Source organism: Amblyomma maculatum, chromosome 1 (genome assembly GCF_055883805.1).
Source record: "Amblyomma maculatum isolate TAMU_Amacu chromosome 1, ASM5588380v1, whole genome shotgun sequence".
Taxonomy (NCBI): Eukaryota; Metazoa; Arthropoda; class Arachnida; order Ixodida; family Ixodidae; genus Amblyomma; species Amblyomma maculatum.
This window is the reverse complement of record NC_139344.1, coordinates 440643387-440666117: the sequence shown is the minus strand read 5'-3', so window position 1 is coordinate 440666117 and position 22731 is coordinate 440643387. Positions and strand designations below refer to the sequence as shown.

General features: G+C 45.4%; 1 protein-coding gene across 1 annotated transcript in view; it reads left to right on the top strand.

The window, feature by feature from the left end:
• Positions 1–6099: 6099 nt before the first annotated feature.
• The window catches only part of Ufl1 (UFM1 specific ligase 1), a 48070-nt gene continuing 31438 nt past the window's right edge, over positions 6100–22731 (top strand). The window contains exons 1-9 of the mRNA XM_084601528.1: positions 6100–6222; positions 6801–6946; positions 7988–8114; positions 9252–9366; positions 11922–12052; positions 14918–14976; positions 16889–17035; positions 18133–18308; positions 19348–19533. Of these exons, the coding sequence (XP_084457654.1) occupies positions 6146–6222; positions 6801–6946; positions 7988–8114; positions 9252–9366; positions 11922–12052; positions 14918–14976; positions 16889–17035; positions 18133–18308; positions 19348–19533 (1164 nt within the window). The 5' untranslated portion in view covers positions 6100–6145. The remainder of the gene's footprint in view (positions 6223–6800; positions 6947–7987; positions 8115–9251; positions 9367–11921; positions 12053–14917; positions 14977–16888; positions 17036–18132; positions 18309–19347; positions 19534–22731) is intronic.

The window sequence follows — 22731 nt, the reverse complement described above, 5'->3', positions numbered from 1 at the left end:
GCTGTTTCCGACCTGGCCATATGCATGGGTCCTGTAATGTACAACGCCGGTGAGGATGAAACGAAACTCAGGCAATGGTATTTTGCTCTTCTGGGATCCGCCTGAATCTTGTTTGAGAACCTCGAGGCTCTTTTGAAGGATTGGGCCACTTTCAAGACAGACCTATTGAACGCTTTTACTAGTACCACCAGAAAAAAAAGAGCCAAGTCACTCATCCAGACGAGAATTCAGCTCCCAAAGGAATCTGTCCTTTTTTACGCAGAAAAAATGAAGCGGCTATTTCGCCGCACAGACCCTGATATGAGTCAGGATAAGAAAGTCAATTATTTAATGTGAGGCCTCAAAGAATCCCTTTTTGCTTGCCTTGACAGAAACCCACCCTAAACCGTGACAGAATTTGAACGAGATGCCTCCTCAGTTGAACGAACCGGGCCCGACCGGCAGTACAACCGGCCTCTTAAAATATTCTCTGCAAACAACTAACCTCCGTGAGATTATCCATGAGATAGTTCGAGAAGAGCTGCACCGAATCATCGCATTGCCATTAGAGTCACAGGTTAGCGGACGTCGTCCCCGAAGGAGTCCAGCAAGCACTGGGCGTTCCTCAAGCGACGGCTCCTACAGCTCCCACGCAAGCAACAACAGTGAACTATGCAGCAGCGTTACGCCGAAATGCTCTCCGGCATGACCCCGCGCCCCTTCGACGCGACCAGGCCGTTCCTGATCGCCGCCCTTTGGCCCCCGTCCGCAAAGCTTACAAAAGACCCTCTAGTCTCAGGAAGTGCGATGCCTGGAGGACTGCGTATGCTTCCACTGCGGCGAGACCGGCTCCATTTTACGCCACTGCCCGTATACACACATCGGCCTGCGCGGGCTTCGCCATCGACGCCCCACGACCCCGTCATGGCGAACGACCAGAAGAAATCGTACACTATACTTGCGCAAGGTAGAGTCACCAAGCCTTCGCTACCACTCTCCGTTGCCGTACAGCGCCCGATTTGCGTCAGCGGGTCAGAGCTACGTCCTAGGAATGTATCCTAGCCCCCGTAGGGAAAACTAAATGCAGCAACCTTTGGAACTGAGGTTGTTCAACGGCGAAAAGCCGAAGATCCTCCGCCGACGACGACGAGAGACGACGACACCGCTATTACAATAAAGAACCCTATGAAGACTACCTCGACGTTCACGTTCCCAGGCTCTAAAGTGACACCGCCGTTACGTACAGCGACAATATCGACGACAACACGACGAGAGTGCAAGGCGACACCGCCGCCCAGCGAAGTGACAAAAGTTTGCCATTGCCCTGACCTCAATAAAAGACGGAGCTGAAGTCGGGCACCAAGACCCACGTGCAATGCGAGGACGCGGACAAGCGACCATGAAGTTGCTGTCAACGGCCGCGCAGTCACCGCCCTAGCAGACACCGGAGCTGACTACTCAGTCATCAGTGGACCGTCATCATAGCCTCGGCATCGCAAGAGGTGTTGCCCATCTCCGACATGGACAAGCTCTCGTGCGGGTCACAAACTTTACCGTACAATACCGGCATCTCATCAAGGGGACGAAGATTGCTTTTCTCGACAACCTAGCAGACATTCGGGACGTCTCCGCCCTCCCCGAACAAACTGAAGATGATGCACCAAACCATGGCTGCCAGCCCACGTTCTACGTCAATCCAGCGCTATACCCGAGCCAAGCAAAACCAGATACGCATTCTTCTTCAAAGCTACAGAAAATTGTTTTCGTCTGGATCGAAGGTGCGTCAGACTCGACTGACCAAGCACCGCAGTGTCACCGACGAGCACGGGTCCGATCTCTGCGCCTAAGTTTCTATCGCGTGGCACCGCGGGAACGCCGTCATCCAGCCATCAAGGAGCTCCTGAGCGGCGCCAGTCGTTTTGGTAAAGAAGAAAGACAGCACCCTTCGCTTCTGCGTCAATTACCGGCGCTTGAATAGCATAACGAAAAAAGACGTCTACCTCCTCCCCCGCATCGACGACACACTGGACCGGTTATGCAACGCTAAGCACTTTTCATCGATGGGCCTAAAGAGCGGGTATTGGCCAATTGAGGTCGACGAAAGAGACTGCGAGAAGAGGGTGTTCATAACACCAGACGGCATACAATTAACAAACAATGAAACAATTGACCATATTATACTCGAATGTAAGGGTATCCATCCGGAAGTCAATGCAGGCGCAGTCACTCTTCCCGAAGCCCTGAGGTTTAGAGATACCAGTGGCCGGGTGAATAAACCTGCTATGGAAATTAGCAAAACACGACTCGATGATTGGTGGCTTAAAAGCAAAAAAGTGACATAATGTTAGTAATGTAGAAACAAAAATTCAATAAATAGGATGATATAGTTAACCAATCTAGAACAATAATTAAGTTATTGGGGAGGGGGGGGGGATGAGCATGTTAGCACCTGCTACCACCCCGTTTCAAAGGAGACGCTCCTATATTCCATCCATCCATCTATCCCAGCATCTTCGAGTTCAAGGTGATGCCCTTCGGCCTCTGCTCTGCACCAGCTACGTTCCAGCGAGTAATGGATAGCGTGTTGGCTGGCTGGAAGTGGCAGATTTTCTGGTGTACTTAGGCGACGTCATTTGAAGACCACCTGAAAAGGCTTTGAAGACCACCTGAAAAGGCTTCGGACAAGCTCGACGCAATAAAGTTATCAGGGCTAACACTGAAACTAGAGAAATGTCACTTAATGCCTACGAGGAACTGCCGTTTCTAGCTCACACAGTTAGCAAAGATGCTGTTCGCCCCGACCCAAAGAAAACAGCTGCTATCGTACAGTTTCCACTCCTTGCTGACAAGAAAGCTGTGCGCAGATTCTTGGGCTATGTGCTTATTATAGACGATTCGTCGGGAACTTGTCGCGCATCGCCGAACCGTTGAGGCAGCTCACAAAGATCGACGTACCTTTTAAGTGGGATGCGCCGCAAGCAGAAGCGTTCGACGAATTTAAGCGCCGCCTGCAGGACCCTCCTGTCCTGGGCCACTTTGATGAGAATGCCGAGACCGAAATTCACACAGACGCCAGTAACGTTGGCCTAGGCGCCGTTCTCATTCAGAAGTGCCAGAAAGGAGAAAGTTACCGCGTACGCTAGCAGGTCCTTCTCAAAAGCCTAAGGCAATTACCAGACGACGTAGAAGGAGTGTCTCGCGATCATATGGGCCTCTTCAAAGCTTCGCCCGTACATACGGTGCACCATTCAAAGTGGTAAGCGACCATCACGCGCTCGCTCGCCACCTTGAAAGACCCCTCCGGTCGTCTTGCAAGATGAAGCTTACGTCTACAAGAATTTGACATCCCGGTGGTGTAAACATCTGGCCGCAAGCATTCGGACGCAGACTGCTTACTGACACGGACAACTTTTGACTCAGCCCCGAAGGACGATGACGAGGATGCCTTCTTAGGACCGGTAAGCACCAGCACTTTCGCACGGCAGCAGTGCTCTGCCCCTGAGTTGAGAGACTTAGCGGGTTACCTAAAAGGTAAGATCGCATCTCCTCCGACTCTGTTCAGGCGTCAGTTGTCGTCCTTCGCAACGAAGTCCTAGTGAAGAACTTCGCACCCAAAAAGACCACATACATCCTTGTCGTGCCAAAAAAACTACGAGAAGAAATTTTGCAAGTCCATGATGAGCCGACAGCAGGACACCTCGGGATCGCGCGCACATTGCATCGAATCCAAGAGAGGTATTACTGGTCGCAGTTACCTGCCGACGTTGCCCATTACATGACAATTTGCCGTGAGGGCCAGCGACGCAAGACGCCCCCGATTAGACCAGCTGGGCTACTGAATCTTATCGACCCCGACCAAACCATTTCAACAAATTAGGATAGGTCTGCTCGGCCCCTTTCCGACTTCATCTGCGGGTACCAACTGGGTCATCGTGGCCACCGAGTCCTTACCCGCTACGCTGAATCAACAGCTTTGCCTAATGGTCCCGCAGGAGAAGTATATAGCCAAGTTCTTCGTCGAGCGCGCATTCTCCCGGCCGTGACACGGCGCCCCCTAAGTGCTCATCAAGGACAGGGAAACAGCATATTTGCAGCGGAGCTCACTCAAGCCATCTTGAAGTACAGCCATACAAGCCACCGGAGGACGACCACTTACCACCTGCAGACGAACCGACTCACGGAACGTGTGAAAATAAAACGAAAACGGACATGCTCGCCATGTACGTCGACGCCGAACACAAGACCTGGGACGCCATTTTGCCGTACGTATAATCTTTGCGTATAACACGGTCATCCAGGAAACGACCAGGGCGACCCCGTTCCAGTTTGTGTATGGCAGGGATCCTACGACCACTCTCTATATGCCATGCTGCCGCATGTAACAGACGAGGAGAACCTGAACGTCGCCGCCTACCCTCAGCGTGCAGTAAGCTCAGCGACTTGCACGGCTTCGCATTAAGGACCAACAACACACCGCGACGCCCCATGATACAACTTGCGACGCCGCCATGCAGAGTACAAGCCCGGAGAGACTAAGGAAAAGTTGTTGCGTCGATACTTCGGACGAATATCCTTTGCCGCGTCGGACCATTTCGACTATGAAGTCAAACGGAGACGCGCACGCCCAGAAATTATGTTGTTCTTCTGAAGCCATAATACGAAACAAAAAATATAAACACGGAATAAAACCATTGTGGCGAAATAATTCTTCAAAAGGCGACGTCTAAAACTGACCTGTGTAAATTGGTAGGCCGAGGTGACATATTAGACGAAACAGACAATACAACCATCAATTGATAAAAAAAAATAAAAACTACACCGCGACAAACCCAGCAACAATAAGAGCAAAAGTTCCAACACATACAAAGAAGAACCACCAAAACCCTTGGCGCAACCACAGGTACAAGCCTTAGGGCAGAGGAAATAAGGGATGGGAGAAAATTGAGGGCTGAGACGAAACATCAGCTACTGTGTGGTGTGAAAAAACCTTCATAATTTTTATAGCCATCATATATCTTTCTAGAAATTCCCTGAGCGCTACAGAGGGCTTTTTATTACTCAGCCATTAATTTCCTGACAGTTTAATGTAGAGGGCTTCAAGGATTTCCCCACTCTCCATCTTTAATTCTTATGGCTGCGGTCTCCTCCCAATTTGGTGAGGGCACTTTTTAATGCGAAAGCATTACTTCGCTATGTTCACAGATTTCTGTCCGCAGACCGTGTCCGCAGGCCATGTTCGCAGGCCATTGTCCGCAGGCCGTGTCCGCAGACCGTGCCCTCAGCAGTTGTGAGTAATTGAGAAGTGGTAGAGGTTAATGAGTGGTGTTAATCGATAGAGGGTGACGTAATATGTTGTTGCTGAAAAAATAATTAGGCCGAAAAGTTAATTAGGTATATAATTAGAATAACTGGTTCACAGGAAAGGAAAGGCGCAGTATCTGCCATACTTGTTCTGTGGACACCTGAACTAAAGTGCTCTACCTGAACCGCACGTAGGGAAGGGAGGAAGGTGGGAGTGAAAGCGGAAATAGAAAGGGGTGCCGTAGGGATATGACCAATATGACCATATGACGCCAAGAATGTGATGTCACGCAACCGGAAGTAGATCCGAAAAGAAATAAAAAAGGGCATAAGAAGGGATTGGCGCGCAATTTGAAGTACCAAACACTGAAATGGGTAAACAAGGAGTGAATTAAGCAATTCGAACCAACCAGAAGCAACCAACAGCAGCATCCGTGCTTTCGCATTACTCCAATGCAGATTCTGCAGTGCTATTTAATTTTTGTAACGTTCGGCCAAGTGGCCATCCATCGCAACGGCTGAAACATTTAGCTGGTGCTCCTGCAATCTTTCGTCAAGGCAACGAGGCAACGGCCTGCTGTCCGAGGTAGCGTTTGCCGCATGGCAGAGGAATATTGTAAACCACACCCTTCTGGCATTCTTTCATGTCCTAGTGGCCCGTCTGATTTGTCTGGTTCGATCTAACTAGTCGATTTTGCATATTTTCTTTTAGTTTTGAAATTTTTCTTTGTTTTTTTTCCCCCCCTTAAACATTTCTACTAGATGCTTAGGAGATCGAGGTAGTGGCACTGGTTTCAGTTTCGTACGCTCGCAGCCGCCTGAAATCCAATCCAGTCCAATCTCGATCGCTTCCACATCGGCCGACATGGCAGCAGACTGGGAAGAAGTTAAGCGCCTGGCAGCTGATTTTCAGCGAGCCCAACTGAGCACGACTGCGCAAAGGTCAGCGCCTATTTCATTTGTAAACTTGAAACCATAAAGATGCCAGCAAGGGCTAGTTTTGCGCATTTTCCATCGTGACGCGGCCACTGTTTAGCCCTCCCAGCAATGCGTTCCGCGCGATAATTGCTCAGTCTGCATTCTCCTTTTACTTGCTGTATCTAACACCGCACATTTTGCTTCCACTTAATCGCGATTGCTTTTTTTTTATTTGGTGCGTAGCCGTGTGCATATTAGTCAAGATTTGTTTTTATATTTCAAAGCAGTTTAGTTTCCTTGCGCCACAGGTAGCTGACATATGGCTTATCGGTTCCCGGTGCTTCTCATCCCAGTGATCGTGTAGGAGAGTTCATCCACTAGAGTTAGTTTATGAGTGAATCTTGGAAGGCGTGGCTGAAGCCACGGAAAAGTCTTGCTGGCACGAAGTGACGCATTTCTCAAACTTTCTTCGTTCAAATTCTATGTGGGTCAGTGCTGTTTCTCCTGAGAAAATTTCTCGTTCGTTTGGGTAGTGTAAAAAGGGGTTTATTCATCACCTCGTCCTTTCCGTTATGACTGCGGATTTCTTCATCTCCCTACAGGCTATCGGAGAGGAACTGCATCGAAATCGTAAAAAAGTTGATCGAACTCAAGCTAATTGACGTAGTCTTCACCAACGATGGCAAGGAATACATCACTCCAAAGCACCTTCAGAAGGAGATCGTCGACGAGCTTACAGTGGCCGGAGGTAAGCCCTGAGTCGGGCCATTTCGCGGGCCGCTGGATTTGACAAAACACAATTCCACACTTCTTTGGCTCCCAGGGTGCCCCGGTGGCGCAATCCGCATTTCGGAACTTTTTTTTTTTTTTTTTCTGATGGAGTGTAAGAACACATTTTAAAGAACTTCATTTTGGTAATGTCAGATACTTTCCTAGCATACTAGTAATTAAACGTTTCTGGTAATGCTATTAGTTTTAGTGTAGCCAGTCAGCTGTACAGCAAATACGCTAACGCGTTGCTGTTGCTACCATTGTCAGGATTGCCTAACCACATTGGCTGAGCGGTAGCAGTTTCTGAGGTTGCCGTGTTTACTGTAAGACAGCACTAAAGCTGCCTATTAATAACCACGAAAGCTCCGGAATCGTGGCATATGATGTTGTGCAATGTCTACAGGGACATATTAGTTGCGTATTTTCTGCTCAACAAAATGTTTTTCAGGAGTACTTAGCCCGTAGCATGTATATGCATTGCCAAGTGCAGTTAATGGCGCGTTTCCGATAGCTACTAGACCACTTGAAGGGCAAAGGATCTAAATTAAAGTAGAACGTGGAATAATAAAATGGAAAAATTAGATAGAAAAGTTAATTAACTACTTTATAATTATATTTCAGCCGTAAAATGATTATAGTTTTGATTTCCTATTAACACCAGCAAGCAGAAACATTAACACATTCCCCTACACTTTCCATGGTTTCACTGACTCTTTGCTTTGTTCGCGTGTATGTCATACGAGTCTTTCATTTATCCACACTTGTCTGCTCAGTCTCTGCCAAACTTAAACAATACATAAACTGCAGAAGCTTGGATAGAAAGTGCGAACAATACTAACACAAAAGGAAGCAAACAAAATCTACACATTGTTACGGATAATGAGTGTCTTGGCTTTGTAAATTCCTCAGTGTAATTGTTTTGTATCTATTAATTTTCATTTTACTGAAGGTATACAGCCTTGTCTTACTTGACGCCTGATGTTATTTTCCTGGCTTGAGAAATTCATTTTTTTTGTAGGCCGTATCAACATGGTGGATCTGGCCAACATCCTCAACGTGGACCTTACCCACATCGAGGCAAGGTGTGCGGAGCTGGTTCGGACGGAACACAACCTCCAGATCGTTCTCGGCCAGCTAATCGACAGGTGAGTCATTGTAGGGCTGACTGCTGTTGCTGTCCTCCTCATAGCCTTATTCATAGCCTAGTCGGTTTGGTAGGCTAAGCCTTATAAGCCAGTGTTTCTCAAATGCGGGTCCGCGCAGCAATTTTCGGAACCCGCAAAAACCTACACCCGCACAAAAAATAAGAAAGAAAGGTTGCATCATCAGTGAAACTTGAACTCTGGCTGCACTGTTGTACAAGGCTGCAATGCCAAGCGTTTCAGGTGCCCGACGTGCGAATGGCACAGTGTTCGGAGGAGTTGGATCCTTTCTAGGAGAGAGCATGCATACCAGTGTCGACGCGTTGCCTCTTCCCCATGTTCCTGTGCAGGTCGTTTCGTGCTGGAGTATCTAGTGTGTGTTTAAAGTTTAGAGGGCAGTTTAGTCCTAATTCAATGCATAATTCTGTGACCTGTTCCTGGAACTGCAGCAGCAGTCCAAACAAAATTGCCCCCCCCCCCCCCCCCACCCCACCCCCCCTTTACTGAGGACTTCTGTTTTGGTTTTAGAGCGCAGCTCTGGCGCCCATTCCACTGTTTTGTGGCATTGCCGTCGGCATTGTCCCTTGTAACCAGGTTCTGCACTGCGCACTGAATTCTGGTTGTGTTTGATTCAATGCTTGGTAGCTCGTACCTCTCGAGCCAAAGTGCATAGCCGCCGCCATTCGCCACTGCAAACAGCCTGCCTATATAAATAGTTTATTCTCTGCCAGTTAAGTGAGACAACCAAGCCATGAGTGAGACAACCAAGCCATGAGTGAGACAACCAGTGGAAGTCCTTTGCCTGCTGCTTTGTGCACAGTTACTCTGCTTATTGCCACTACTACCTTTTCTATTGTAGCGCAGGCCACATATGCGTTTTAGAACAAGAACTGTTAGTGAAGTGTTTCTTGAAAAAGGAATATGTGTAAAAAATAAGTTGGCTGTAATTGTACATACATGTCTTGCTCGAATTCTTTGCTTCAATCTATCGAAAAGCTGTAACAGCTGACGAGCTGCGCTCAATTTTCACACGTAATCGTCAGCAATTTTTTCCTGTCTTTTCCTCTTCCTTTTTTGTCAAGTTTGCTATCACGCAAGGCATGCATCTTCCTTCCTTCCTCAAATCATGGGACTTTGCAGATCCTACCTGGACTCCCTGGCAGAGGACATCAATGAGAAGCTACAACAGGCAGGCCACATCACCTTTGGAGAGATCACTAAGCAGTATGACCTACCACCGGACTTTCTCGAAGATGTACGGCGACTTCCTTTTCTTCTGAGCTTGCATACTCTGGGTTATTCAACTAATGGGGATGCAATAAGGGAGCAGTTATCCACTGTCGTCCACCCAAGCGCTGCCATACGGCCACAAAGGAAAGCTATACAGCTTTCTCAGAAACTTGTAGTTAAACAAAAATTCGTCCTGATTCGGGGAACGAACCTGGGACCACCGCTTTCCGGGGCAGTCGCTCTACCAATCGAGCTAACCAGGACGGTCAGCACAACAGATGGTAGGGCAAGAGCAAATTGATCAATAATTTGAGCTTGAGTTATTATTCCCTTATTACGAATCTACTCCACCTTGCGGGATTCCCCTAAAATATCCGCCTAATGAGAATGCACTTTCTCCAAGTGCACACCTTACAAAGGTGAAGTGAATTTGAGGTTAGCACATCTTTTAACTGTATTCAGTGGCAATTTGAAGGCAACCAGCAAGGCACATTTTTTTCCCTCGGTTCTGACAATTGTGTGGAGATGATGGCTCGACAACGGCTGGCGTCACAGTTGCTATGGCAACCAGCAGGGCACAATTTCATAGGCGTCACAGTGTCATTGACAACCACGTGCTTCCAAGTCTGACCAGAAAGTTGAGGTGGAAATGGCTGTAGCAGGTGGTGTGGAAGTGATGGCTCGACAATGGCTGGCGTCACAGTTGCTATGGCAACCATTTGAGCACAATTTCATAGGCGTCACAGTGTCATTGACAACCACGTGCTTCCAAGGCTGACCAGACAGCTGAGGTGGAAATGGCTGTAGCAGGTGGTGTGGAAGTGATGGCTCCACAATGGCTGGCGTCACAGTTGCTATGGCAACCAGCAGGGCACAATTTCATAGGTGTCACAATGTCATTGACAGCCGCATGCTTCCAAGGCTGACCAGACAATTGAGGTGGAAATGGCTGTAGCAAGTGGTGTGGAAGTGATGGCTCGACAATGGCTAGCGTCACAGTTGCTATGGCAACTAGTAGGGCACAATTTCATAGGCGTCACAGTGTCATTGACAACCATTGCTTCCAAGGCTGACCAGACAGTTGAGGTGGAAATGGCTGTAGCAGGTGGTGTGGAAGTGATGGCTCGACAGTGGCTGGCGTCATAGTTGCTATGGCAACCAGCAGGGCGCAATAGGCGTCACAGTGCCATTGACAACCACATGCTTCCAAGGCTGACGCAGGTGGTAGTTTGCAGGTGATATGGCTATGCACTGACTGGTTGTCGGGTTTTGCGATGTCACGAGACTGGCAGGTGCTTCTGATTCAGGCTTTGCCATTAAATGAAAGGTTGAGATCGGAATGCAGCCTTCCAGTGTTTCTGGATTCCATGCTAGACACCTTACTCCTAGGCCGTGCACACACATTATGGGGATTGTAATAGGGGGATAAAGATGTTTTCCCCGCTAAGTCGCGGCTGACAGTCAAAACCGTCGACCCCACCCAGTGATCGCGTGCGCTTCTGATCGCACGCCGACCGCTGCAGGCCGTGCTCTTGGGAACAAAGGAACAACACATGCTGACAACAAACAGGCATTTAATGCTGCAATAACAACAACGCCAGCTAGCATAAACCCCGCTAATGATTCTAGGTCGCCTGACTCACCAGCAGGGCTACGGGCAAATTTTTGCCTACGCTAGGGCAGGAGATAAGCTTCAAGGCCGGACAAGGCGAGCAGGCAAGTTCCCGGACAAGTTCCCGACAGGGTGAGTTCTCGATGGCGAAGAGAATTGGTTTCCGACGTGCGCGGGGGCTTCTGTGGCTACCCAGCTGCTGTGACACTGGTGCCATCTAGCGATAGTTAATTTTAATCAACCAGCCACTTCGCAATAGCTTAGTAACTACCGCAGGGGAAAGCAGACTTTAAAGGGGACAATGGGAGATCGTTCCTCACAACATTCACATGGCTTGGATAAAGCAGGGATTTATGTCTTGTCGGGTGGTCGGTCACATACAGCTTACGAATGTATGCTAATGAGTATGTGTGGGATAATAGAGGTACAAATAAACAATTATACTAATTAAGTCAGGAACAAAGTGAATGGATGCGGTCCGAAATGGGAGTCTGCAAACGAGAGCCTTCAACGCTTTTGCGTCACACCCTTATAGGTGGAACTTAATTTTCCTCACTCCTTTTTTTTCCTCACCATATTACTTTTTGTAATGATCATCGAGTGGGAGTTGCTCTTATGTAAGTAAAAGTAGTTAAAAATAAAAGCAAATTTTTGTTTCCCTGCTGGGAGCAGTGCCAGCTTCATTGCTCTTTTTTTTTTTTTTTATCTTGGGGGCTAATTTCTCACAGACAGCTGCAGGGCTAATCATTGGGCACCCTGAATGCAAAGTGGTTATAAGTGGTTATACCCGATATTTCACTTTTCTTTCTAGTGATCTCAGCTTTGTATTAATTTTTGTTTGGCTGTGATTTGTGGTATTGTTATTCATTTCCACCATAGGCATCACATATAGACAAAAAATATAAACAAACTAACAAAGAGCAGCAATACATTTCCCATTAACGTCATCCCCCTCCTGGCCTGTTTAGGTGATCCACTCACGGCTGGGAACGGTGATCCGAGGCCAGGCTGACCCACATGACAACAGGCACATCTTCACCGATGCGTACCTCACCCGTCACAAGTACCGCGTCCGCGGTGCACTCTCGGCTGCTATTAGGTATGCACATTTTTGTTCCCCAGTCTCCGTTATTTCTCAGGGCAACTACATCGCTGTCTGCTGTAGTGTATATGGATACTTGCCATGACATCTCTGCTTTCACGCGCATCTCATGCGTGGTAGTTAATATCGTCATCAAACAATGTGCAGAACAAAAACCTCTTGTTCCCCAGTTGCCCCAGCACTCTGCTTGAAGGGACACTGATTACACATTGAAATTAACTTGTATTGATGAAAGACTGGCTTCTAATTATAGAAAGGTGACTCTCGCCTGAAACACAGCTTTTCTACTCCAAGAAAGGTGAAGAAGAAATGCAGGTATCGCTGCCACAGCCTTTCTTGATGTCACCAAAATTTGGTGACATCAAGAAACGTTTCCTGCATATCTTTGAGGCAGAGTCACACTGCTGTGCACTTACGAGCAGGGGTGACAAAGTTCATTTGAAACTCAAGTGAATTGAGTTGGAATTGAGTGGTGGGATAAAATGAAAAAAAGTTCAATATTTCAATCCTGTTTTTTTTTTTTTTTTTTTTTTTATCGGTGGCAAATGCACCTTTTGGTGCCAGTCAAACGCATACATAACCACTGAAAGCCAAACCATTACTAATTTCTCTTTTGAGAATCCTCAACTTCTTCATTCAACCGGACTGCTCTTCTGCCAGCCACATGTTGTGTGTCCCCCGCGTAATTACAGCATTGTTGTCAGAACTACCGGAGGACACTTGTACAGCGGTCAAATCGAGACCCTACAGATGCTCTTCGAGTTGAGAAGAGGTAGATGGGAAGTCTTGTGTGAGTACAGACACTCTTACTGGCCAGAAACTGTCACTGCAGTCATTTACGTCATTTATTTGAATATGTGAGTGAGCATCTGCTATTTCATGGAGGACTGTTTGCTGGCAAGGCCGTGAGTGCAAGTTGAAAATGGGGAGGAAAAGACACCGAAATGGGAGGTGCTGTACTGGAACTGGTCTTCTTTCTTCAACTCCTTAGCCTACTAACTCCTCTGCAGAAGCAAGGGCAAAAATTGTTCAGGTCTGGTTTTCGTGGTGAATTTATGGTGGGTAGAGTTTGTCTCGCTTTCCCCTTTATCAAAACCTTTCCTTCATAGTTTGGCAATGTACTGTGCATGCGCAAAATGCACCATCTCAAAGCCACGTAATCAGGGTGTAACTAGGAAACAAACTGTCTTAGCTAAGAAACTTGATAAGAACATTTTAAGGGGAGATGCACGTCGAAAAAGCGAGTTTTTCGCGACATTTTTCAATTTTCGGTTTTTTACTGCAAAATTATCTTTGGGCATTCAGCTACAATCCCCCCAAAAATCAAGGCAAAATTCGAACGCGAAGTTAATAAAAAATCCATTTTATTGAGCCAAGGTGACTCGAGAAACTGCAATTTTTCGCGCACATCGTCAACTTTCGCGCGTCTGCCTCTCGACAACGCGGGAGCGCCCGCCATTGTCGTCTGCTTGGAGAGGAAGAGTAAGCCTTCTTCTCTCCGACAGCATCTCCTGCAGTTTCGTATTTTTTATTTTTGTATTTTGTGAATAAATTTCATGTGCTTGTGTCATGTTTTTCAAGAATGCAGATGTTTCAAACTTTCAGATGCGTTTTTCTCCAATTCTAATTTTCAGCATTTTTTAAATTTTGTGCACAAACTTTCAAGTGCGTAGAATTCTCAGATTTGGATAAAATTTTGCACACAGCTTCTTCAAAGTATGCAAAATGGGCATATCTATCTGGATTGTCAATATCTCTTCTACATTTTTTGGCAAAAATTCAAAATGTTGACTAGCAGCACCCAGAATGTACACTTTTGATGTTAGTGAATTTTTTTTTGCAAATACAGGATATTGTAATCAAATTTCAAGTAGTTTTGCTCATACTACTAAACCTAAGATGCAAAATGAGCTATTGCAAGCTACTCTAAACATAAATTTAATCCTCAAAAAGTGTGCACAAAAAGCCCTATATTTTACTTTTGAAGACTCTATTACACAAAAACTATGCATGCTACATAAAAACTAAGACCATATTTGGAATCTGCATTAAAATCCTTATCAATGATATAAGTTTCATAATCATAGGTTGAATATTAAGAAAAAAGTATCTTCGAGGAGCATCTCCCCTTAAAAGTAGTTTTATACCAACAGAGAAGCACACAGTGTTTATTCATATCATATCAAATAGGGTATGATATGTGTAGAGAGGACAGGGAGGACTTTGTATTGGCTTCTGCAGAGATTTCTGGCATGGACAACAAAGTCTATCAGGCAGTGAATCCTTGACACTAGAATTGCAATTTGGGGTTCCTTGAGAAGTTTTGCCAGTCAACAAGGACTGCTGCTTCTGTGGATACCATTAGAGCATGTCTCGGGTGCAAACAATGGTTGGGACGAGCACTCTGGGAACGTGGGGCAGCTGGAAACCTCTGTGGTGCCATGACAAAAAAGTGCGCAAAACTAAGCTGCAGTACTTTTCGATGTGATTGGTGACGGTGAAAATAAATTTCCTTATAGGTTATTCTTGAAGCAGAAGGGTGTTTTGGTGTGTTAAGCCAGCACAGGACGTATTGGCTAGATGCTGAGGTTAGCATATTGTGCACCCAGAGCCATGCCGCCACCAACAAATGAAGAACCGTAGAATATTAGTAAATATTTTCCTCGCACCAGAGAACTTTACTACAAAGGTGTTTTGCTGTTAGTTCACTATGACCATTGGTGGCTTTCCATCCACTCATCTTATCTTCATTGTACACCTTCTTTCTCAACCTTGAGTAGGAGTGAAACTCATTGTGTTCAAGTGTCTTTTCCTTTTTCTGCACTTACACCTCCCCCCCCCCCCCATTTCTCTACAAAACAGGCCTGTGACCCTGAGCAGCCTAGTGAACGTGTTCAACTTTCCAGACAAGCTGCTATATGGTAAGCAATGCCTGGCATGCTTGTAATTCACTGATGTAAGGTGTCAATGCACCATTAGGGAAAAAAAAAATTGGGAAATCTGCTGTCGACATTCATCATCATCATCATCAGCCTGACTATACCCACTGCAGGGTGAAAGCCTCTCCCATATTTCTTCACTTAACCTGGTTCTGTGCTAGCTGTCGACATTGTGAGGTAAAAATTGTGGCATGGGTCTGGCAGGTGGCATTTGGCAATTGACATGGCCTCGCACTGGCCGGTTATCAGGTTGTAAGATGCCATGAGACACTATGACATATCAGGCACTGCTGACTCGGTTCTCTCCTTATGAGAGGTTGAGATCGGAATATAGCCTTGCAGGAGCTTCGGATCTTAATTGGACATAATGCCCCTAGGCTATGCAGGCGCATTCATACAACTTGGTGAAAGGGGGCTTTACATCTACGTTGGGGGGTGTCTCGTATACTGTGGTAGTTTATGAATGTATTCTAATGAGTATGCAATGGGATAGTAGAGCCACGGCATCTACATGAACAAGGATTTACAAGGGGAGCCACAAATAGCTTTCATTAACGCTATGTCGTGATGGCCTTAAAGGCAGAGCTGGTGTCCCCTCAGTATTCTGTTGGTGCTCTTTGAGAATGATACTCTTCAAGCTGTTCTGTTACTATTTATTATTAGTGTTAGTGTCAAGCATGCTCTCTGACTTTGTTGTGGTACCTTTATATTCTTTTACCATTTTGGCTCTTACTGGTTGTCTATTCAATGCAACACATTTGTTATAATACAGCGAAATCTCAATGATACGATCGCACTTGATACGTTTATCGGCATAGTATGATTTTTTTTTTTTTCCAGCTGATGTTCTGTGGAGACAATCATTTTTGTGCAACTAATACTATGAGCGTATTTTCATGTGGATACTATTGGTAATTTGATCACAAAAATATGCTGAAAACAAACATGGTTTCGATTTCCCCTCTAAAAGGCAGTGAACAGCCCTAGCAGGGGGGGCATTGGTAGTCACCTCAATAAATCAATAATGCTAAAGTTCATAGCTGGTGTTTCAGGGCTAGTTGCTGAGGTAACGAACTTCCTGTCCGACTTTTGTGGTGAGAATTTACTTTGCTTTAATTATTTTCGTAGTGAGTCCCTCAGTATGGCACCCTCACTGTCGCAGTCTACAGCACTGACCTTGGCAGCCTAAGATGTTGTGGCCCCCTTTTGAGGAGATCTGCAGGGTTGACACCTCTGGGGAAGAGGGAGGGGGGGGGGGGGGGGGGTAGTTGCCAAAGCGCCAAGTCTTAAGGGGCTTTTTGCGGGTGCGTGGTCGATGAGATGCGATGCGACTCGTTTCTACCATTTTTGGAAAAGGTTGCTTCTGGACACTGAGACAGAAAAAGCAAAGCACAAAGTGGCACATTATTTACTAAATGGTGATAATTAAAATAAGTTCTTTGCCAAGTATGTTTCGTTTGTGACCTTTTGGGGCCTACTTTGGATAATACAATTTTTATATGATGCTTGTTATTTTTAACTGCTGTGGAAATCGTATCGATGAGAGTCAGCTATATTGATTTGACTCTCAACTGATGTATATTTAATGCCCCTGTGGATACAAAAAAAATGTAAAGGCAGTATATTTGTGTTGTATGGTCTAAGCTTCTTTTAACTACTACTCGATGTCCTTTGCCTTGTGCTCAAATATCAGTGCTGATCTGTTCCTGTAGCTTGCCTCCGTGTTTAATATCGATGTTTTACAGATTGATGCATCAGTGTCACAGCATTAGCATAGCCAAACAGAGTTTGTCCTAACCTAGGAAAAAGGTAAAGGCCCCAGGTGGATATGGTGGGTCTTGTTAGACTTCCCGATGGGGCTACGCTCATTTTCATACCCCGTGACTGTGTGCAGGCATGATTGAGGAGCTGCTGAAGGAAGGGCGCCTGGCAGGCACCCTAGTCGGCGGTCGTTCGGAACGGGCCTCTTATGTGCCGGACCTCTACTCTCGCTCCCAGAGCAACTGGGTGGATGCCTCCTACCGGCAGAATGGATTCCTTGGTGAGGCTTTTTGTCTGTTGATCGGTCAAATGTTCTCACATAACCTCCTTACACTCAAAGAGTATTGTGTTAGTATAAATGACAGTTGGAATGTGCTTGGATAGCCCCTGTTGCTAGAGAAATGTGGGAGGTGGTAAGTTTTTCATTTTAGAGTGAGCATTTTCAAAAAGTTGAAAGGTCCAGTGGGTTTTGTGTAGAGCTGTCTGAATAGCAAAATTTTTGTTGCAAATGAGCTCGGATGATAAAACTTAGTCGGACTTGAACTAAGTACTTTTGAATACTGCCAAGTTAGATGCATACGGCCTTCCTTTTGTACAGACATGACTGCACTGTAGTGGATGCTAATAAGTGTTAAAGATCTGGAAACAAAGAGTGCAAAGTGATCATTAAGGTGTTGACTCTTGCTGATAGGATTGCCAAAGGAGTGAGCTTTATGACATTTTGCAGCGCTCGTTCAGAGGCTTGTTGTTCCAGAATAGGCAGCCTTGTTTCCAGCACCCCAGCTTGACTTGATTTCTTACTTGCCTTCTGTATTTTACACCTCATAAGGTTTAGGTATTACTCTCTTTGATAGACAGTTGTGCGGTGTTGTATTCTAGCTGTTTTGCTTCTAATGTGCCAAATTCCTTTTAGTAATAAGTGATGGCATAGCGTTTGAGTGCTTGAATATCGTAGTTGTCACGTTGTAACTAAGCAATGAAAAGTGCACTTTGCAGAAAATATAAAATAAATTATGAAGTGGTCACATAAAGAAAAGAGCGCAGAAGCTCGACGTAGGAAAAAGAAGTAATGATCCCCTTCTCTGCACTGTTTTCTCTCCGCCCCCCCCCCCCCCCCCCTTCTCCCCTTCTCTGCACTGCACTGTTTTGTTAAACTACATAGTTTGTATTCCCACCCTGCTAAAATCCCAACACTGGGATTGCAGTATCAATAAAAAAATAAATAAAACATTACTAATTAATTGGCCCGCCTGGGAGTTGCTCACAATAACTACCACGTCGTGCCACGTTTTGAGGCAAGTCAGTACTTTTTGTTGTTGGATAGTAGTCTTTGTGGCAGAGAATAATATACGTGGCAATTTCTCTGTCGTCGTATAGAGTATGATGCCCTGACGCGACTGGGGATTCCGGACCCCAAGGCGTACATTCGGCGCCACTTCAAGGACGAGTCGCTGGTTTTCCTCAAGACCCTGTGCATGGGGCAGACGCTGCTGGCACAAGTCGAAGCGGCCATCGACGAGGCAGCCGGCACGGGGTCTTGGGTGGACATTGCGGTCAGTTTCTATTCTTCCATGCTTGAGCAAATGCAGGGGCCCAGCCAGCTGTCTCCTAAGCCTCTTCCAAACAGCGTCTTTTTCTTTTTTTCAGCAAAATTTTATCGGTGACAGGGAAACAGGAAAATGTCGAAGGATGTTTGTTATTAGATGTTTATCAGTGATGTTTGTCAGTGAAATTTGCAGCACGGAACGTGCTACCATGCAGTGAGTACTAATTTACCGCGAGATTTTTTCCTATGGCAATTTTATTTCTTAAGGTTGTTAAATTAACTGCAGCAAAAATGAACTCCAAGAATATGTGTAAGGTCTCTAGTTTCTCGTAATGTGGCAAAAAAGTATTGGCATATTTTGCAGAATTGTGTGTTGGCCAGATTTCTTATTTTTTGGTTGTACTATTGTTTTTACAGACAGCTGTAGGAATGACAGAACAGTGGGAGAATGGCAGGATTACCTTATTTGCACGAATTGGATGTGAGGGGAGAATCTGAGGCCTCGGGAGAATTTTAAGTGGTGTTTTACCCTACAATTATAACATGGCCTCAAAGTATTCAGAAAAGTCCGGCGTTTTCAATGTTGTGGGCAAAAAATCACGAGCATGCCTCTATCAGGCACTCGTTGGCTGGTGACGTGGTCGGGCCGAGATAGTTGGGAGGACAGGAAAGAAAATCGGAAGTGGAATTTCCTTCCGAATTCACAGTTGTGCCTCTTGTGTGTGCTTTTTGTGCCTCCTTGGGCAATCCAAGTGTGCCACTGGCGCCGTTGGCTCATTTACTCTTCTGGCTTCAGTTGCTTCTTCCCCAATAAACCCAACGAGACACATTTACTTATCTGGAACACGGCGAGCAATTCCCAAAAATAACCGGGAAGAGTTAGGGACGAACCTGCTTACCGAGTAGCAGCAAAATCTAATGTCACCAAATTCCCGTGGAAGGGAAGAGCACATGCATGATTGAGAATCCTAGCTACATGAATGGGATGAGGGCCGGGGTGTGATGAGAGCTACTCCTGAGGTTCCCGCCTTCACCCCTTGTCACAGCCCCTGATGCCATCGGTGTTCAGCGTGGAGGACGTGTCGGGCATCATCCAGTCGGTGCTCAAGTCTCGGCCCCGCAATAGCAGCCAGCCAGTGCAGCAGCTTCTGGACACGGTTGTCGTGAGCAATGCTTTCGTCGAGAGCTGCACGCGCTCCTTTGACCCCCTGCTGACCGCCAAGGCGGAGCTGGTAAGATGGCGCCCCTCACATGGGTTCTGTATACCTTCTGTGGAACGTGCAGTACGCTCAGCATTTGACCCCGCAACAGGAGAGTTTCTTTTTCTCCTTTGTGGTTGCACCCTGGTGTGCCCAGACTTGGCTAAGGGGTTAACTGACTTTCAGAGGTACATAGGATTTGCTTACTGGGGGTCCAGTGAATGAGCCAACCATAGTTATTTATTATTTATTTATTAATACTGCTGCGAAGACACGTTTGCACTAGCACTCGAAAGCGGTGCTCATACGCGATGTTGGGATATGCATGACCAGCAGGTTAAGCAGTGATTTGACGCACCAGAAATGCAAGGAACCTTCACATCAAGCCGACCATGCCACATGGCACGCTGCGAAATGCAGTAAAACCTCATTAATTTCAAGTTGCTGGGACCGCAAGAAAGATTATGATTAACTGAACATAGCTTAAAGATTGAGCTCAGGCAGAAAACTCGGAGAAAGTGCTGTGGAATCCACCCCCCTCCTCACTTTGTCCCAGTGCCACACTTTGTTTTGCAATTTTATGCAGGGTGATGTCTTGGTGAACGCACAATTTGGGCAGTAAATTAAGGGGGCATAACATGTACGACTGTTTACATTCTGTGAATATGAAAGCATTGTGGGAATGTTTTCGTTCAGTCTACAATATTTTTAAAATGAGCTCCCAAATTCTAGCTTTTGGCCCGAGTTAACTAGGTATTTCTCAGGAGGACATCCCAATTCTTGTTTAGACCACTGACTGGTACAGTAGAACACCCAAATATTTATGATGGTCAAAGGGACCCATTCGAATTTGTGGCCAGCTTATGATTGATCTCCGGGGTAATGATGTCACATTCCTGCTTGATCTGTCTTAAGGTTTTCGGTGCCACATTTTTTCCAATGGACACCGCTGCCAAATTTCTCCTACGATGAACCGTATAATGCTTTTCCATTAATAAGTCTTAAGCACGCTTCAGTACCAGCAGAGATAAAAATGCATTTTGGAGGGCTTGCGGCAAATCTGCATAACCATGTATAGCTTCAGATTCCACAGCGCTGATGCGCCCACGCAGTGATTATTGGAAGTCGCTCTCATGCTACTGATTGCTCTTCCGAATGAATTGACCATCAGCATGAATGATCCAGGCAAATAGCTCGCAGTTCAAGTTCCCTACAGCCCTACAGCTTAGCCAGTTTGGATATGAATAAACTAGTACTATTTTTGAAAGTGTATTCGTATCCTGCATCTTCCTTTGAAACCAGTATCCACGGCTGCACAACAGTGAAGCACGCTTTCTCCTTCGTAGGCGTGCGCACTTGAGCAGTCAGCAAGCCACAACACCTGAATGTTTTTTATGCTGGTATAGTGAGGCTTAGAAATTCTTCTAATTATCCGGGATTTCAGTTTAACCGAGCTCTAGTCATTGGGATTTTTATTGTAATAACGACTCTTTACCGTCCAATGTGGAAGTGTTTTGCCCTGGCCTTTGAAATTGTTACTGATGATTCTGAGTCACTTCCAGCGTACTATAAGACCTGTGCGAGATGCATTCATAGAATGCTCATAAGATGTTCATAAAACACGCAGACAAACGGCAGTCAAGTTTACAAACCACTTGCATTGCTTGTGAATATATTCCAGGGCGAGTACTTTACAAGACGGAAATTACGAGCAAGTATTTGCATTTTTCAGTAACATTTCTTAGATTCACTTCTTTTCGGTCCCCCCCCTTTTTTTTTCTTGACGCCTTTTGCAGAAAGTACCAACTGTTAGATACCTCTGGTGTGACGTATACATGTAACCGGATCTACATACATCACAGTAATGAAACACTGAGAGAGCCTACTTTGGAGGTCAATGTTGTTATTCGAAAAACGCACTGGACCCATCCTGTGTTTGCAGAGAGTTTGAACAGACGTGCGGGCAGGCCATTTGCATGCGCAGCTGTTATGTGCCGAATAGGAAAAACACAAATTGAAGAAACAACGGTAAATTCCTGTTGCATTTTATTTTATTTTCGTATTCTGTCATTGGTCATGACTTCCTGCTGATGCAGCATGCAATTGAAGAAAGAGTCTAGCAGAAGTAAACAATGTTCATGACCTTCTGTTGAGAAGGGTCACAGTCTTTCTCATGTACTGACGTGTCGCAGGAAATGTCAAGATTAAGAAAAGCTCTAACCATCACTTGTGTAGTTCCTGGCTGTTTCCTTATGCCATACTTAGAGTGTTAAGTGACACTTTTCGATGCCACAAAAAGGAGCGGGCTCAGAATAGGGCTTTAAAGCGGGATGAAGGTTCTGAAGACGTTTTCTTTATTTGTCAACATTTCTTGTTCAAACCTAGCATGCAAGTACAGAATTGACTGCTGATTCGAAATAAGCATTTAGATTTAAAATATCTCAGCTGGAGGAGAAGATATAGAAAAGTAACTATCCTAATTACGTCATTTTCCTACAGACCATTATGGTAATTTCTCATTAAAAAGGACCACATTTAGGAATTGTATAGGTCCCCCACACATCCTAAAGCTTTCCTCCTTTCTTTATAGTGATGTATTAGCAATTAGACTAAATTTGGTGTTCATCTCAAAGCAGACTGTGCAGATGTCAATCAGATGACTGTAATGTAAATGGATTTCTGGCAGTTTTTTCATGCCCGTTCGGTAATTAAAACTTTAGGTTGACTTGGACATTTTTTGAAGGCTGAATTAACGAGAGTTTACTGCATTCAGCAGCGATATGACAGCTCCATCCAGTTCCTTCAAGGTCCTTTCTTTACAAAAAACCGGTATACAGAATCCTGTATAATATTTATACTAGATTATCAGTTGGTTATATACGTTTCTGTGCAATTCTAATTCAAGTTTATTTGCAAATACGTACCTCTTGAATTTTGAAATAATCAAGATGAACAATGGAAGCAATTCTTAATTTAACCATTTTTTTTATTCGTCAGATATTCAATTCATTATTCGATGGCATTTTTTTCCCTCATATTTATATTTGGTTTGCATTCAAGAATCTCAATAGTATATTTGCACACCTCTAGTATTTATTGAGGGTCAAGAAAAATGTTTGTAGAAATTTTCATAGCTTTAAGATGTGTGGTGGACCTTTTGAAATGTCTGAATTTTCCTAAAAGATGGCTTTTTGACAAAGAATTACCTTAATTGATTGTAAGAAACAACCT